The sequence below is a fragment of the Hyphopichia burtonii genome (assembly GCF_001661395.1).
Source record: "Hyphopichia burtonii NRRL Y-1933 unplaced genomic scaffold HYPBUscaffold_9, whole genome shotgun sequence".
Lineage (NCBI taxonomy): Eukaryota > Fungi > Ascomycota > Pichiomycetes > Serinales > Debaryomycetaceae > Hyphopichia > Hyphopichia burtonii.
This window is the reverse complement of record NW_017963736.1, coordinates 126814-144119: the sequence shown is the minus strand read 5'-3', so window position 1 is coordinate 144119 and position 17306 is coordinate 126814. Positions and strand designations below refer to the sequence as shown.

General features: G+C 36.1%; 7 protein-coding genes across 7 annotated transcripts; 1 reads left to right on the top strand and 6 right to left on the bottom strand.

Annotated features, from left to right (window-relative positions):
• Positions 1-49: 49 nt before the first annotated feature.
• Positions 50-1248, bottom strand: HYPBUDRAFT_154156 (uncharacterized protein). Its single transcript, XM_020221925.1, has one exon. It carries the CDS (start codon positions 1198-1200, stop codon positions 127-129), a length of 1074 nt encoding a protein of 357 aa, XP_020073893.1. The 5' UTR covers positions 1201-1248; the 3' UTR covers positions 50-126.
• A 346-nt stretch (positions 1249-1594) lies between these two features.
• PUF3 (mRNA-binding protein) lies at positions 1595-4673 on the top strand (the record flags this gene model as incomplete). Its single annotated transcript, XM_020219569.1, has 1 exon — positions 1595-4673. Exon 1 carries the CDS (start codon positions 1998-2000, stop codon positions 4671-4673), a length of 2676 nt encoding a protein of 891 aa, XP_020073892.1. The 5' UTR covers positions 1595-1997.
• Positions 4674-5073: 400 nt separating this feature from the next.
• On the bottom strand, positions 5074-6307 carry HYPBUDRAFT_163613 (uncharacterized protein; the record flags this gene model as incomplete). Its single annotated transcript, XM_020222627.1, has 2 exons — positions 5230-6307; positions 5074-5181 (listed from the first exon to the last, which is right to left on the bottom strand). Exons 1-2 carry the CDS (start codon positions 6253-6255, stop codon positions 5074-5076), a joined length of 1134 nt encoding a protein of 377 aa, XP_020073891.1. The 5' UTR covers positions 6256-6307.
• Positions 6308-7163: 856 nt separating this feature from the next.
• Positions 7164-12050, bottom strand: TSC2 (Tsc2p; the record flags this gene model as incomplete). The annotated part of the gene is made up of 1 exon (XM_020223725.1): positions 7164-12050. One exon carries the CDS (start codon positions 12048-12050, stop codon positions 7164-7166), a length of 4887 nt encoding a protein of 1628 aa, XP_020073890.1.
• A 401-nt stretch (positions 12051-12451) lies between these two features.
• On the bottom strand, positions 12452-13841 carry HYPBUDRAFT_154154 (uncharacterized protein). The gene has a single exon (XM_020221924.1). It carries the CDS (start codon positions 13828-13830, stop codon positions 12502-12504), a length of 1329 nt encoding a protein of 442 aa, XP_020073889.1. The 5' UTR covers positions 13831-13841; the 3' UTR covers positions 12452-12501.
• A 212-nt stretch (positions 13842-14053) lies between these two features.
• On the bottom strand, positions 14054-14914 carry CBR1 (Cbr1p; the record flags this gene model as incomplete). The annotated part of the gene is made up of 1 exon (XM_020219078.1): positions 14054-14914. One exon carries the CDS (start codon positions 14912-14914, stop codon positions 14054-14056), a length of 861 nt encoding a protein of 286 aa, XP_020073888.1.
• A 293-nt stretch (positions 14915-15207) lies between these two features.
• On the bottom strand, positions 15208-17061 carry OFD1 (oxidative DNA demethylase; the record flags this gene model as incomplete). Its single annotated transcript, XM_020220306.1, has 1 exon — positions 15208-17061. The coding sequence occupies one exon, from the start codon at positions 17059-17061 to the stop codon at positions 15208-15210; it is 1854 nt and encodes a 617-aa protein (XP_020073887.1).
• Between the last annotated feature and the right edge of the window lie 245 nt (positions 17062-17306).

Sequence of the window (17306 nt, the reverse complement as noted above, 5' to 3'; positions counted from 1 at the left end):
CATTTTCCTTACACCATTTTTTTTTCATCTTAAGGAACCCTTATAATTTGACCGTGTATGCATTAAATACTATATAGGTAATATAGATATAGACAAGGACTATTTACAGAAGAAACACTTCCAACATTATTCGAGTAGTTCACATAAAATGGGATCGTAAACTTTTCTTTCCTTCTTTTCGGCAAATTGAATGTTATCCCATTTTCTTCCATGGAAGTTTCTAACAAACCTTCTGGCATTCAAAGAGTCGGCAAACCTTATTAAGGTCAATCTTGTTTGGACCAAGGGATCATTTATTATGGTGGTGAAACAAAGCGATTGGTTGGATAAGGGTTCGAGATCGTAATTCCATAATAATTTGGATAAGGTATATTTGGATAAATTGAAGGGTAAATTTTTAACTAGCACCAATTTTTGACGCAGCTTTGGTAGTACGAATTTGTTGAGCTGATGGAAGATTGGATCAATTGATTTTTCTGTATATTTTACTGGATCGTAGTTATGTTTGCGTAATTTAAAAATCTCTTCTAAGACTTTTGAATGGTAATCCGACTCTTTGAATATTTTGTGAATCGGGGTAATGTTCGGATTCAAAGTATCACTAGCAAAGCTTGAAGAAATATAGCTAGGTTTTAAAAACGGCGAGGATAGATTTTTCAAACTTGATTCTGTAATATCAACAAATTCAAAATTCACGTTGAAGCCATTAATATATTTTAGCTTGGTTTCCAACCAGTATATGCAAGCCTGATTATAGTTTGGGAAAATCAAATAATACGAGCCATTAAACATCAAAGTAGTAGGGTTTCTTCCCTTCACCACTGAAAATGTCAATCCTTGATGTAGTGAACCATTCAATAAGTATTGTCGTTCTCGATTGATCGGGTATATATAGTAGAAATCATTGGGAGTAAGTAAAGAGCTCGGACACCGGAATCGAAGCACAGTCGACTTGATCGAACGGCTGTCAATCTGAGCCATATCTTCCATGGCCTGGATCATTGGTTTATGATTATATGGATTCTGTAATAAAGTTTCAAATTCGGACTTGTTGCCAGCGGCTTCGCCAGACTCCGGTCTGTCTTGATTCGCATACAAATGCTTGGTCACTATCGGCACCTTATTCGAAACCTCCTTGGCCGTGGCCGTATAGAGAAGATTCAAGAGCCGATCACTCGAGGCCTTGGGTAGTTTTGACATATTTCGTGATGTACTTATTCACCAGACAAAATCAGCTATTGCAAATAAGTGTATATTGCGCTGCCCTTCTATTTCCCGCTCTCTGTACCTGCTTCAGCTCGTGCCCTTCACACCCTGCGGTCCATACGGTGTCAACTGATAATCTCCAGTATGCTTCTTCTCTTCTCTTAGTGCAAGCACATGGTTTTTCGAGGGTCAAAGGCGAAAGACCCCAACACCACCACTCATTTGGTGATTTCTGGTTTTTTGTATGGCAGTAATTAAACCCACAAAAATAAAAGGCAAAAACACTAACAAAACAAAAAAAAACCTGAAAAAAAAAATATAATAAAACCAAAACTGAGGAAAAACCTCGATTTTCTTTTAGGCTGGCGGTTAATTTTATATCATTATAGTGGTAGCAGAGCGTTTCTTCCCAGTTTCAACACCAACACCCTAGAAACAACAGCCGTATCACCTTCATCCCTATCTATTCCCCTGAAGCTACACTCAGCAGATCTTAGTGTTCAAATTTGCTGGTTCCCTACTTGTTTTCGTTTGATTTGTTTCCATACGGTTCCAGTTCGGATTCAATTGAGTTGATAAGTAATTTTTTGTAAATAACTTCCTACTCAGACCTGGCTTCTATAGGCTGCCAATCTTGTTCATAGGTTACTTTCAGTGCGGTCTAGCAGCTCCCCAAATATCGTGGAGAATAGGTATCCTTTTAGTCGAATCACATCCAAGGGTTCTTTGAGTTTGATTTGTATATAACAATCTCCATCGGTATATTTTAGTTGAAGAGACCCAAATTGACAATGCTGTCTGATACTATATGGTCTAACGGCAACGGGGTCGCATCCCCCCATCACCAGCCTTCTAACTACCGTTCAGTTTTAGATCAAGTTGATCCTGATGTTGCCAAAATGTTAGCTAACTCGGCTGCTGCTTCTTCTTTAGCTTCAACCACTTCTCCTTCTGCTCATACCCATACTATTGGAGAGTCTAGACGGTTTTCTTTTAATGATGGTGAAAATAACATCTTTGGGTTTAAAAAGGAATCTTTACCCGCCATCGGAGGTTATGCCGCTAGTACTGGTGGTGTACACCACCACCCTCAAGCTGCTGCCTCTGTAGCTGGTCCGACCCCAAATCCACCTCATCCACATTTGGGGTTTGGTACTGCCTCTATTAGTGGTGGTATTGCTAGTAGACACCCTCCTCAAGATAGTTTTTTACAAAAGTTTTCTTCTGTTGCTGATGCAACAAGAGATATTGAATTATCCAATAATTTGGGTAAATTAACTATGGATAGTTCTTCAAATCCTATCCAATCAAATGGTTTACCTAGCTCCAGAAGAACTAGCTTTAATCAAACTGATAATCAAGTTGGTGGTGCCTCTCTTTTAACTTCCCCTCGTGGTTCTTTAAATGAAAATTTAAATATGCCTGCCGCTCGTACTTCAAGACATCAATCTATTAGTGAAAAAATTGATCATTATAACAGTACCTCTCCAATTCAAGCAAGTGCTGCATTATCTGTTTCTTCGGATTTGAATTCAAATATTGGCCTAAACCCTAATCAACAATTATCTAATAATAATTCCGACCAAAAAAATAATTCTAATCGTTTTTGGAGCCCAGCTACCGCTACTGCTTTCACTCCTAATAATTCATATAATTACTTTATTGATAATTCTGGATTCCCTCATGCTGGTCCTCCTCCTCCTCCTCCAGGACAAGGATTTAATCCTTATGTCAGAGCGGGCCCTCCTCCCCAATTCATGGTTCCTTCGCCTCCTCCTCAATTCATGGATCCAAATTTTTACCAAATCATGAATTATAATAACTTGAATAACCCAAATTCTGTCACTCCTCCTGAAATGGATAATTTTGGCTCTGGTTCTTCTCCTGAAAATGCTAAACCTGGTGACAATGGCGAATCTGCCGTATCCTCCGATGATTCAGAAAATCACAAAGAGTTTCTGAAAAGAGCAAATACTCCTGGTATTGGTTTGATTAATCGTCAAATGGCAGGCCCCGGCGCTGGATTTATGTTTGCAGCCTTTAATCCTTATTCTGTATATCAACAATCCCCTCCTTTGCCTAATAATGTGACTAGCGGTGAAACTTCTCCTACTGGTGATACAGCTTCTCCAACCGGGAATGCCCCAAACCCTCCATTGTCACAACCTGGCCCTATTCCAACCGCAGGGTTACCCTCTGGAGGTCCGCCTCCAATGTTTATGGATCCAAATATGATGCCACCAATCATGTCATCGAGATCAATTCCACCTGTCAATCCAAGTCCTAATAATTCTAAACCTTCTCGTAAAGAAAGAAATGGATCTAAAAATCCTAACTCCAACAATGGGAAAAATGGTGCTAATCATATTTATAGATCGCCATTACTTGAGGAAGTTCGTTCCAATTCTAAAGGTAAAGAATATTATTTGAGAGATATCTACGGCCACGCCGTTGAATTTACTAAAGACCAACATGGTTCTAGATTTATCCAACAAAAATTACCTGATGCTACTGAAGAAGAAAAAGAGGTTATCTTCAATGAAATTAGAGATATTTCTTATGAATTAATGACTGATGTGTTTGGTAATTATGTAATTCAAAAGTATTTTGAGCATGGTTCAACCACTCAACAAAAAATTTTGTTAGAATACATGGATGGCCATATATATGAATTATCATTACAAATGTATGGTTGTCGTGTTATTCAAAGAGCCTTAGAAGCTATTGAATTGGATGCACAAATAAAAATCATTAATGAGTTGAAGGATTATGTATTAATTTGTGCAAAAGACCAAAATGGGAATCACGTTATTCAAAAATCGATTGAAAAAATACCTTTTGGAGAGATTAAATTTATTTTGGATAGTTTAGATAATCAAATTTATCATTTATCCACTCATCCATATGGATGTAGAGTCATTCAGAGATTATTAGAACATTCAAGTGTTAAAGACCAGAAAAAAATCTTGGATGAATTAAATCGCTTCATATTTTATTTAATCCAAGATCAATATGGTAATTATGTGATGCAACATATATTAGAAAGAGGTAACCCTGAAGATCGTGAAGAGATTTTGAAAGTTGTTTTAGGATCGGTTGTAAATTTTTCTAAGCATAAATTTGCTTCCAATGTTATTGAAAAATGTATAAAGTATGGATCATTAAGTCAAAGAAAAAGAATATTACATGAAGTTATGGTTGGTAATGAAGATATCAACGAAGAAATGGTTAATGATGATTCAGCGTTAGCATTAATGGTTAAAGATCAATATGCTAATTATGTTATTCAAAAATTAGTTGAAGGTTTTGATGCTAAAAGTGATGAAAAGAAGAGATTAGTTGCGAAATTAAGACAGTATTTAAAACAAATTTCTTCTAAAAATACTTATGGAAAACATTTAGCATCCGTTGAAAAAATGATAATTGTTGCTGAAAATGCTTTAATTGAAGCGGAAAAGGCTACTTGATTTTATTTCTTTTCTAATATTTTGTTTGTTTATTTGTTGGCTTGTTTTCCCCATTTATGGTCGAGGTGTTGGAGATGTATCATCGTCCCCTTATTTATTTCTGACTTGTAAAAAGTACTTGTAAAAAGATTTTGATTATTTTGTTTAATATTTTTTATACTTTCCTTGTTATCTTATAGTTTATGTTATTGCGTTTCTTAATATATAGTTTCTTCTTACAAAATTTGAAAAAAAAAAATACTTTAATGTACATATATTAGTATGTATTATAGCGTACGTTGCCTGGTACTTCGAATCATCTCGTTCATAAGTAATATGTGATTAAACAGAGCATTTAAAACATAAAAAGAAAAGTATAAAAAGAATATAATTAATTAAAGTGAATTGAAGTGAAATAAATCTAAGTGAGTTTAACCTTTTTGAAATCCTTCATTAACTCGGTAACAAATTTTTCCGGAATGTATTCTTGGAGTATTTGCAGTTTGAATTTTTGGCGAATAGAAGAAGACTTAATGGCCAAAACATAATTATCATCAGCATTACTAGTCTTTGTGACTTCGGGATTTTCTAAAATGATGAATTCATACAAGGTTATTAGTTTGAGAAGGCCAATTTCTGATATTTTTGAAAATTCATCGACATTTATTTGGTACGACTGAGACTTCTGGATTTCATTTGATAAGTTTGAATCAATACTAACGCGTTTTTCGGAGTATTCATCATCAGACGACGCCAAGGAAGATCCATTGGAGTCTGGGTTATATGAGGTATCAGATGACTTGGTTGCTAACGCTTGCTTGAGGTTGTTTAAGGAAAATAATGAATTAGAGCTTGCTTGAGAGCTGCAGGAAGCCTTTTGATTAGAAACCTCGTCCTCTCCTCGATTGGAAGCCTTGAGCAACAAGTTATCATTGAGATGACTCAAATCGGAGCCTATAGAGCCACCAGGGTGTTTCATTGAAAACATCTTCTTACGTTTCAAAACATCAGCCTCCAACATTTCCGATAAGGCCAATACGGTGGCATCAGCCAAGGCCAACGATAAAGTGGTTGATATTGTAGGAGCAGGAACACCATGAATAGTGTCCTCCTTCAAATGAGTAGGTAGCTCAGCGTATAATAACGATTTGACTTGGGGATGATTACTTAATTTTGAATCTTTAGAACAAGTTAATAAGATAACCGGAATTTCTGAGGAAATATGAGGCAATAATTGAATCAACTCGGGAGTGTTACCACTTGCACTTAGCAACATCAAGCAATCCTGATCTTTCAATACTCCCAAATCTCCATGTAAAGCTTCGGAAGGATGTAGTACGTGAGAATGAAGTGAAAGCGAATTTAGCGTAGACAGAATCTTCGTGGCAATCTTATACGATTTCCCAATACCCAGCACGACAATCTTACCATTATTACCTGGAGAAACCGTCTTATAAAGTATATCTAGCGACTGTAGTAGTTGTTTTTGAGAAAACTCGCTAGTCTGATATTGCTGATCTAATTTGTCTAAGGCCTCTGCTTGATTAGTCAACGTTTGATTCACCGACCCCAAGGCTAGCTGCCTTATAAGCTCGTAGCTCATCTTCTCTTTTGGTTTCTAACAACAAACACTGGTATTAAGCAAAAGCACCCAAGCGTATACCAAAGAATCAAGTTATAAACTCAATGATCAACCAGATAAAGAATCGTATAAAGAGATTGGCTTTGCGAAGAGGCGTAGGAAGAATACCGAAAAAAAGAAAAAAAAGCGAAAAACGTCCTAACAAAACAAAAAAAAAGAGTCAAAAAAAAAAAAACTGTGGATTTTATTAACAATCTTATTGTAGTTTTATTAGCATCTGCTGGTTACATGACTGACTAATGTTAGTAATGCAGTCCTTGTGAGTTCAGGAAGCCGGTTTGTGCTGCAGCAGCGGGCTTATCTAAGCTTCTATCGACATCTAATAGTCTTCGGGCTTCTCTCAGAAGGGTGCGATTGCTACATGCGGAACTAACTACCGGCAGTCTTTTCATATGAACAACCGGGGCCTCTAGACGGTAGAGTCTCCACCTAGCAAGAGACCTGGTCCGCAGTCGGAAAATAGAGTAGTATGAAGCGTCAAGACGTAATACAGACTGGCCTTGGATAATCATGGCACTCAAGAAGGATGCGAAAAATTAGTAATTAATTGGACAATGTGCGACAAAATTAGTGATAATCACCTAACGGCCTACTCCAGCAGCGGAACAGAGAACAGAAAGAGACATTAGGATGCGGATAAGGTTACAATCGATGCTAGTTCTGGCGGACTGAGTCGATTCCTATGGGATTTGCTTATCGAGTGTCGGGTTTGAAGGGGCCGGGGTGCTCGGCCGGAGGTTTCGCCCGAGAGCTTTGATTGCTTTGTCGGCTGCAAAATAAGGCATCAACAGACAAACATATATATTGAGGTATGGAAGGTTAAGTCTATTGTTGAGTATACAATGTTAAGTATATTGGTTAAGTGTCGGTTAAGTGTAAGAGTTGAATTCGAGCAATGTATATAGTTCGTTCTCGTTATTGGAAACGTATTCGTACTTACCAGTTGACTCTCCGCTCGCAAGATTAGTGGTTGCGGGAGACGACTGGGTATTTTCATATTGTAGCTGTTCCATGAAGGAGAAGGTAGCATCTTTTGTGGGGTTGGATTTGGCATCACCACCGATTGCTGAACTTAGGGATGACGGATGGTGATGATGGTTAGATGCAGCTTGGGTCAGTTGTTGTAATTGCTGCTGTTGTTGTTCTTCTTCTAGAACTTGGTGATTTTTCAATGTCTTGTCTTTCAAAAGTCGAATTTGTTTCACCCGATGACTCCAATTAGATACATATGAACTTTGACCACTGGAATGCCATACGTTAGCAAAGTCGTCCAGAATAAGAACCAAGTTTCTTATGAAGATTGCTAATTGACTCTCCAGGATTAACTTGAAATGACATGTAGAGAATACCCCGGGGACCCCTTCCCTTCTGTAAGTTTTAACTTTGAAAAACTTTTCTTTATTGTTTGGTTTTTCACTTAATAAAAATTCACTAGTTATTGTATGAGGCGAAATAACTACATTCAAAAAATTGAATTGTGATTTAATCAAGTTGAAGTTAAATGGTAGTCCACTTTCATCAAAATAAATATTAACATAATTGTTCCCAATATGTCTCTTCTTCAAATCAAAATATTTGTCATTGGGGTTGTTAGGCATCATACTAGTGGTGTGAAATATTAAATGAGTTACCTCATCACTCCAAAAAATAGCATGTTCTCCATCTAAATTGTTTTCTGTATCTAATCCTCCAACGTATGCGTCTTTGCAATTTTTCAACTTGATTATTCTACCAATTCCTTCGATAAAGTTTTGATAATTTCTCGATCCAACGTCGTTTCCTAATACTTCAACCTCACTACTTTGCCCGGGTGCAATATACATGATTCCAACCTTGTGGAATTCAACAATCGGAATACGATCTAATGACGATATTGCTCTTAATGTAGCAGCATCTTCAATTATTGGTATGGGTTTCGAATTATTCCCCTTATCCACATTATTAAATAGTTGCAAAAGTAGATAATTTGAATTTATGAGTGCTTTATTACGATCTCCTCTAAAATTTTTAGAAAGTTTATTCCCGTCATTTATTTCTGTCCACTCTGGTATCATTGATGGATCTAACGATAATTTCAAAATTGAAACCCCGGTAGGCCGACGAATAGTTAATACTGAATCTCCATTAAGAATGTTTGTGTCAATTCCAATAATACTATTCCCTAATATCCATCTATTCGTACTTATATTATTTTCGGTGGACAATAAACTTGTATTTGATATTTTGGACGGAATAATATTTTTAACTGGTAAATTACTATAGGTGAATCTTATTATTAAGTCCAAGAATGCAATTGTATGATCATCGAGTTCTTTTTCGTCCGAATTGGATAAAATTAAATTTTTAACTAAATATCCACTTACTTGTCTTCTCTCGTTCATATCAATTTTGAGAAACCAGGCCAGAATCGCAGAATACGATAATTGTAACAAATATTGATTCATCATAGGACTGTTTTCTCCCAGTTGAGTAGACACCATATTATCAACCTTAGTCTCAGCACCATACTGTTGATGTGCTATGCTGGGTTGTGACTGGGGTTCATATTGGGTTCTCAATCTTAAATCGTTTGAATATTGAATATATTTGAACGCAATTGCAAAAACCCGTTTGAATTCATCAGTTGTGAAATTGGAAGTCAATGTTGGTAAATGAATTAATGATACTAAAAATTCTAATGTATGGGCACTTGCTCTCAGACTTGTAACTCTAGTCTGTAATTTTGTTAAAATTGCAGTCAAGTACTTTTTGATAGATATTGGGATCTCATAACAGCAGACTGTTAGAATATGAATACATGGAATCGCAGTTTTATCCCATGATCCTAATCCAAAGATTAATGAGCCGATTATCTGATCCTCTTCATACTTGCTGAACATTTCATGATAACCTAATAATCCAGATAGGGTCCTTACATATGCAACTTGCAAGTCAGCCTTAGTTATAGTAACTGATGCTTTGGGTATAGACAATTTTTTCGGTAAGTTCAAAGATAATTGATCACAAATGATTTGTTGCAAATTAACAATTAGTTCTTGATAGTCAGCAAACAACTCCATGTTGGATAATTGCGAGCAGAAATGTGCCCATATAAAAGTATATAACTCCCAATGGTAAACATTTTCCATTACATCAAGCACAATCCTGAGCCATTGGGACATTTCAATTGTGCATTCATCATTCGACTCATCATATTGAGTCCCATTTAAATACGAATTGATAGACTTCAGGTCAGCTAGCTTTAACTTTTTACTTGGCTTATTAAAAAACTCTTCTGGTAAATAATCGGGGCTTTCTGGATAAATCCACTTAAAATCTTCATTTAGAAAATCAGATGCCATTGTATTTCTTCCCAAGGCTGTTGCCAATCCTTCCATGTCGGTTGGTTGGATGAAGTACACATATTTTTCCAGAGTTGCTCTTATCCTAACTAAGCACCTCATCATAGTCAATGATAATTCAATATTATCAGTTGAGAGCGAATATTGTAACATTTGGATAATAGCTTTATATAATAAATGAGACTTACGTGGATATTTATTCGAGCAACTGACAAATAACCCAACCAATGATTCACCAACTGTGACCAACATTAAAGGGTGAATTTTAGATTTTCTAAAATTTGAATCTTCATTGATGAATAAATTATCATCAGGAATACTTCGTTCACTGTTAATCGTCGTTTCATTATGTGCTAGTGCACCGTTTGTCCTGCTGTACTGAGACCCTGAGCCAATTGAACCAATCGAAATAAAACTCTTTAGCCTATCCTGGTTACCAGAACGTGCCTGAAATAGTGGGAAGAAAATATTCAATAGCTTTTCAAAGAAAGAAAATGAGGATCTGGATCCAATATCCAGGAGAAAGTCATTAACCAAAAATCTTATTACTAGAGGATCTTTTTCATTTAACGACCTTCTGAAAATATTATAAATTATATCTTCAATTTTTGGGAAGCCATTGAAAAGTTTCATCGAAAGTATATATGAATCCTTAATTATTTTTAATGTCTCGATCCTTATGCTAGCATCGTAATGTGAAATTTCTGAATTTGAATTTACCCCATAATAAAAACAATTAAGTAATTCATTACAGTTCTCCGCCGCAAAAGGGCTAACTGAGGTACATAACCTTTCTTCATGGTAGAAGTTGAGAATAAAATTAACGTTATTTGAATCTAGCATGTTATAATGTTGAAAAAATAGTCCAACAAGCTTATCTTTAGGAGTTTGTAGTTTATGATTTTCGAAAAGGCCCTGTAATGAGAGACAAATCGACTTCCAATAGCTTATATCCAGATCAGAGTTTAGCTTCAAGCTATCCAAAACGTCATAAATGCTGAATGTTGGCGAATACCATAGATGGAAGGGGAATAGCTTTTCAAAAGTTAAATTCACAGAATAAACATCATTTGTTCCATCAATTGAAAAAAGTCTATCGAAACTTCGAAGAATAGAAGTGTTTATTAAAGGTATGTTGAATGATAAGGCTATTTTGTATGCTTTGAAAATAGGTATTAAAAAGCAGCTAAAGTTGGGTTTATCCTCTAAAGCACTTTCAATTTGAATTTTTTCCATCAATTGGATTGCTCCGATACATGTATTTATTGGGTTTCTGACGTCAATTAACCCAGCTGTTGCATTATTGGTAGATGATTTTGCAACAAGCTGTTCAGAACTCATTGAGCGTTTTGATTGGGATAAGATACTTGAACTTATACTACGGCTTAAGGTGTGGGTTCCGTTTGTATGGCCATTAGTAGAAGTTTGAACCTGTAAATCTGGATTTGTCATTACATCACATAAGCTTGTTAAAACAAGATGAAATGTAGCATCAATAGAAAGATTGTGTATTATTTCCCAGGTGATTTTTGTAAGCAATTCATTGCTCAGAGTACCATAAGTGTAACAACATAAACTCATGACTTGATTGAAGTTTTTGAAAGGGATTGCACCGAACACAACAACAGTATTGATTACCTCTAAGCAACTGTTCATAATTATTGAATTTTTAGTGGTATATACAAGCTCTGATATTCCCGAGATAAGAGATGTAATTGAAGATTCATCAAGAATACTAAAGCTAAACTTGAAACAATTCTTTATAAGATTGTTCAACTCGATCAAGTTCCTGAAGTTTTTGTCACTTCTCCAACTGTCAGAATCGTTAAACTTCTTTTGAGTGTTACTCAAGGCAATTAAAGCAGATAGTAAGAACTGTGATAAGTTCTTACCTTGGTCGTATACGCAAAAGTCATGTATTATCTTACCGTCGTTTGTTAAATTTTTCAAGGCCCTAATAAACAAATCGAATTCATCATCCACTTTCGAGCCACTTATTTGGCAAAAGTATGTTATATCCTTGAAAAAAGTGAGTCTATCACTTATGGAGTTTTCATCTTGTTTAATACATTGAATCAATAATGTTATAGCTATCCTCCTTATGTAAGATTGTATTTTAGGGTTACACATATCTCTTGCTGCATACCACACTTCAGGAAATGAAGACAATGAAACACTCTCCAAGGTCTCGGTCATTTTGGCAGCAGCAGATGCTCTGGCTGGTAATGGGCCCGATCGTAGATGTTGAAGTAGTTGATCGGTGCTTCCACCAACGACCATGGGGTTTATTCTAACTGAAACATTTGATGGATGGGATGATGAGGAAGAACCTGAAGTCTTTAGTGATTTAGTGATCGACTTAAACACGTTTCCTATCCCTGACGTTCGGCCAAACGTAGGATGATGAGTTGACATTTTGACATGCGAATACTATAAGATGCAAAAATTGTGAACCGGAATCTTTATCCTCTTGAAGAAGTGCAATACGTCTTAGTTTTTAGCCTTGTAAATTTGATTATAAGTTTATAAAATATTTATAGTAGTTGTGAATTATCTTTAACAGGTTTATTATAAAGCTGATTTTTAGCATTTTAATTATAACTAGCGGAATTAATTAATGAGAAAAAAATTGGAGAGCACCAACTAGTCCAAAAGGAAAAATACAAAAAATACAATAAAATTTAAATTGCAAAAATCTAACTTTAATGTATAAAAGTAAGTCTAGAAATGGCATGAGCCTATAACGAGGCTATATATAAAAGATTGACTAGCAATCTTAAAGAAATAAATTTTAAAAACGAAAATCAAAAAAAAAGAAAAACCATAGAAAAACATTAAAAACATCAAAAAAATTATAAAACTAAATCTATCCATAAATCAAATCAACAATGAAGCAAAACCCGCCACCCCAAGTCAGTTTTTGAAGTAACAGTCTTAACCAGTGAGGCTTAACTTTTATGAAAACATTACCACAATTATAGCCTTCACTTTCAACACCGATCCCCCATTTGATATTTTCCCTTATATTGCAACCATTCCAAAAATTCCACCATTTATGTCTTTCACAAGGGTTGAGTCTAACCAAGTTCTTCATTAAAGGTCCGTGAGGGCCATCGATATACTTGTAACCACCAATTAACAGGTGACGTTGACGATCATCATTATCTTCAAGTTGTTTATCACCCCAATGACCGGTGAAAGAAAGCCAATCACCATACTCGAGTTCTCTGCCTGTATGTTTTGCATTTGCATTTGGTGTTTTTGCAGGATAAACAAACTCACCATCATAAGTATAAGCCAAATAATTCTTTGTAGGATTCCACAAAGGACCTCTATCGGTGAAATCAGATAATATTCCATAAGGCAAGTCATGGGGATGTTGGCCAACACTGACATAATTAGCATGAGTACCACGAGCAGAGAAGATGATTGGATGTTTTGGATCTAACTCGAATTTTTCCAAATTATGATAATAATAAGCACCACCACCACCATGAGCAGACATCCAAACAATGATTGGTTTGCCGTTATAGAAACGAACCAAAGAGTGTTCCCAGTCACCAACATGGTTACCATAGGGACCAGACCCCATGACAAAGGGTCCCAAATTAAAAGAGTAAAAATAAAACCAGAATGCATCTACCCATCCGTTTCCCTTATCAACCACAATCAAGGTTGCAGGAGCATCTTTAATTTCACCATTTATCAAGGATGGTTTGTTTTTAATTCCTGTAATCCAATCAGGATCGGTATCAAAATCGGTATCAGAAGTCATATAAAGATCAGGTAATTTAGGTAATTCAGATAATTTGGATAGATTCATATCTTCATCTGTGCCTGGAATAACAGTACCATTATCATATTCGACATGGAAATGCTTAACGTAATCAGCAATATCGTAAGGAAGATAGCGTTCTTCAGTATATAAATGTACCAAAGGAGCAAAATCAATAACGTAATGGGGAACTTCGCCGGGCTTCAAAGTACGTTGCAGAAGCGAAGGGGCGCTTATTATCGGAGGCAAGTTCTTAAAGTTAGTTGGAGATCTGAAAATGTTGTCAATAGTTATCTGTTTATCTGGGGAGTCAATAGCGCTTAGTATCAGGCTCTCTCTATCGGCCTTCCATTTGACTTCATCTGTCACTGCCGCCACTGTAGCAACTAGCGCCGTTAGTGGTATGAGAAATAGAACCATGACAATATTATTTGGGATAGGGAATACAAGAGGACGCCGTTGTATCCAACCGAAGTATCATCAGCTCTAGTTTTGTTAGGGATATCCGAAACTGGCAATCATGCAGGAAGGTGGGCGGTTTCACGTGATTATCGTATCCGGTGTACGGAGGCCCAAATGAGGATATCTACATTAATTTAGTTGTTACTGCAAATGTTCGATATAAATTACTTATTGAAGAACATTAGAAGACAAAGACTTGGTCACCTAATTTGGAGACTGGTTTGGCCTTTGGGTAGTTCAAGGTGACGGCGGCCTTTTTGATGGCACTGACCATTGGAGGAGGCCCACAAATCAACAAGTTAGTATCATCGGTTGATTTTGGTAAGTGAGTATCCATAATTTCCGGGGTGATGAAACCAACACTTCCGTTCCAGTTGGCAGGAGGGGTATTCAAAACGTAGTGAATTTTGAATTGATCCGAATGTTTAGCTTGGTAATTTTCTAATTCTTTTTTTAATAAGATATCATCTTCGGTGACGTTAGCATAAAGTAAATGGATTTTAGTAGAATCCTTTGGATTGTTCAAGATAGAAGTAATGATTTGATACATTGGAGCAATACCGGTACCACCAGCAACCATACCAAACGATTTAACCATATTCGGAGTATAAGTGAAAAAACCTTTTGGACCTCTAACTTCGATAGTGTCACCAATTTTCTTCAGTTCAACGTGTCTAGAAATATTACCTTGTTCATAAGTTTTGATCAATAAATCAAAGTATCCCAATTCGTCATCGGTGGAAATTGGAGTATAAGATCTAACAATTTCTTTCCCGTCAATAACAGCACCAATTGAAATGTGTTGACCAATTGGTAATCCCAATCTGTCGGTGCTCTTTGGTAATCCAAAACGGTAAATACAAGAATTGTGACTGACTCTAGTTTTTTCAATCAATGGGAATTTTTTAAATTCATTTGGTAATAAAACTGGCACATTCTTACGACTTTGTTGAATTAAGTAGTAAACAACCGCACTGGCAATGATAGTAGCAACAGTGGCGAAAATGACAAGCGGATTAGGTTCTGATTCAACTGACGACATCCTCTAAAGATATTTTATAGAAAATTATATACCCTGATAAAGAAAACGAGATTTTTAGTACTTTTTATACATCCAACGTGAAAAAAAGGCTCCCAGTGAATGAACAGTAAAAATTTACCGCGTCCGGAAGTTTTTTTTGGGTCTTCGCTTTGATTTCGGTGCCGGGACGACTCTTCAGTTTTAAGTAAAAAGATCCCTTCATATGATTTTTTGCAATCAAAACTCTACAAGCATATCAATTTCATATTGAAAGTGTTCATTATTTATATACTAGGAAGAAAAGAAGCATGGAATCAGTTGTCATTGTTTTCATCTTCATCGACTTCATCGTCAAAGCTCTTTACGTTCCACTGGGCACTGACGTCCCATCTTGAGCCTTTTGCATTGATACTGACGTATTTAACAAACTTCAACACCAGAGGGTCTCTCAACATCAAACATAAACTATTCCATTTACATTGACTAGTATACAAGACACTGTCGTCGTCAGCACTGCTGGCTTTGTAGACTGCAGGATCATCGTCTTCGAAATCATCATCGTCTTCGTCTTTATTTAAAGCCATGCATAATTCGTATCCACCAAATTCGCCCGATTCCCAGTTTTTAGGATCTTGAGCAGTGGGAGTTAAATTAAGAGTGGCTTCTAATAAAACGTTTAACTCATCTTTACCATCTCTTGCTAAATTTTTATCAGTGGTGGTAGCCAAGATGAAATCATGGCCTGGTCTAAAACGACGAGTTATGATTTGATCACTGGTTGGTATCAAACTGGTTATTAAAATCAACCATTTCTTGAATGAGATTGATTTCATGAAAGAGTTTAACTCCAAGAGTAATTGGTCGGTGGTTTCATTAGTTGTATTTTTCAATAAATTGAAATTTGGTAATTCTTGAGTTCCAACATGATTGATATGTTTAATCATTGATTCGGTTGGTTCAAATGATGATTTCCCATCCATATAAAGATATCTTTGTTTATGTGGTGGGATGGCTGTTTTCCAAGGGGCTTTAACTTCTTTTGAATTTGAAGGAACTTTCTCCTCTAATTCATGCTTTATAATTGATTCTTTTAATAAATTGGCATATTCGGGTTTAATAATGTCATTTATTTCAACAACTGATTCATTCATAAACATTTCATTCAATTGCTTCAAATTAGCCCCATTCAAATATAATGGATTGATATATTTTGATAAATATTCGATATCGTATTTACTAAAAGTACTATCATTTTTAAAGTCTTGTTCATAGATTTTCAATTCTTCAACAGGGAAGTCAATACGGGTTGGTTTAGGGAAATCAAATTCTTGTAATTCTTTACTCTGTAATTGTTGCAACGTTGATCTAGATTCTGTTTCCTCTTGTTCTCCTGGAATATAACCATTTTCTCCCGGTTGCGGAATATGAAACCATCCCTGGATAGATAATCTTTGTTTATCAACCCTCACCTCTTCAACATCATGGAAGGATAACCCTGGTTGGACAGTGAAAAATGCAATCTGATTGAATTGAGGTACTAACTTAACATCAAAATCAGTCTTGGGGACATTTGGAACAATTGCCGGGAATAATCTTAATCCTCCCCCATAATGTGATTTCCATTTCTTGTTTGGATCAGGTAAATACAAGATGAAACTCACTCTTCTTGATCCAATAACATCGTCGTGGGTTAATAAATGGCATCCTTTTGTGTATGTATTAATTGACATATCCGTCTTAACACCACTTAATTTCCCACATCCAGTGATTTTGGAAATAACATCTCTGAATTCTTCCGAATAAATCGCAGCCCTCAACTTATATAATGAGGGCAATCTGGATAAATCATCCCAATTCAATCCTGATAAATTCGCCAAATCTCCTGATTGATATACCTTATAAATATCCGTTTCCTTTTTCGTGAATGCAATTTCATTCAAAACTTCTTTACGTACTTGTCTTAACAAAGTATCGTCCATTAACTCCGTTATGGTCCCCCAACGGTATGGTTGACTATCGGCAACCTCCCCTTGTATACGGTTTTGAAAATTATCATCCCAAATCTGTTGATTGAAAAATCTTTTGATGTCCTCGTGCTTATATTGGGTATCGAGCTTCTTTGGCTCCTCAGGCCCGCTCTCTTCTGTGGATCTCTTACTGGTAGGCATCCTTGCTTTTATCTTACTACTCAACCGATTCTGATCAATTTTTTCAACCTGGATTACCTTTAAATATATCTCCCCATATTAGTTGCAACCCTCACACCACTCAAACGCTAATTTTTTGTGATGAGATGAGTTACAAACTTGATTGGTGTATGGATGTTTTTTGTGCTCCGTGAGTCACGTGAAATCACCCGTTACCGGGATTCGAAAAGGTGTTCTGTATACAGAATCCGCTTTTTTGACTCATA

What these genes read in the sequence shown, in the direction of transcription:
- HYPBUDRAFT_154156 (XM_020221925.1), bottom strand. Translation starts at nt 1,200, where the DNA reads ATGTCAAAACTACCCAAGGCCTCGAGTGATCGGCTCTTGAATCTTCTC.
- HYPBUDRAFT_154154 (XM_020221924.1), bottom strand. Translation starts at nt 13,830, where the DNA reads ATGGTTCTATTTCTCATACCACTAACGGCGCTAGTTGCTACAGTGGCG.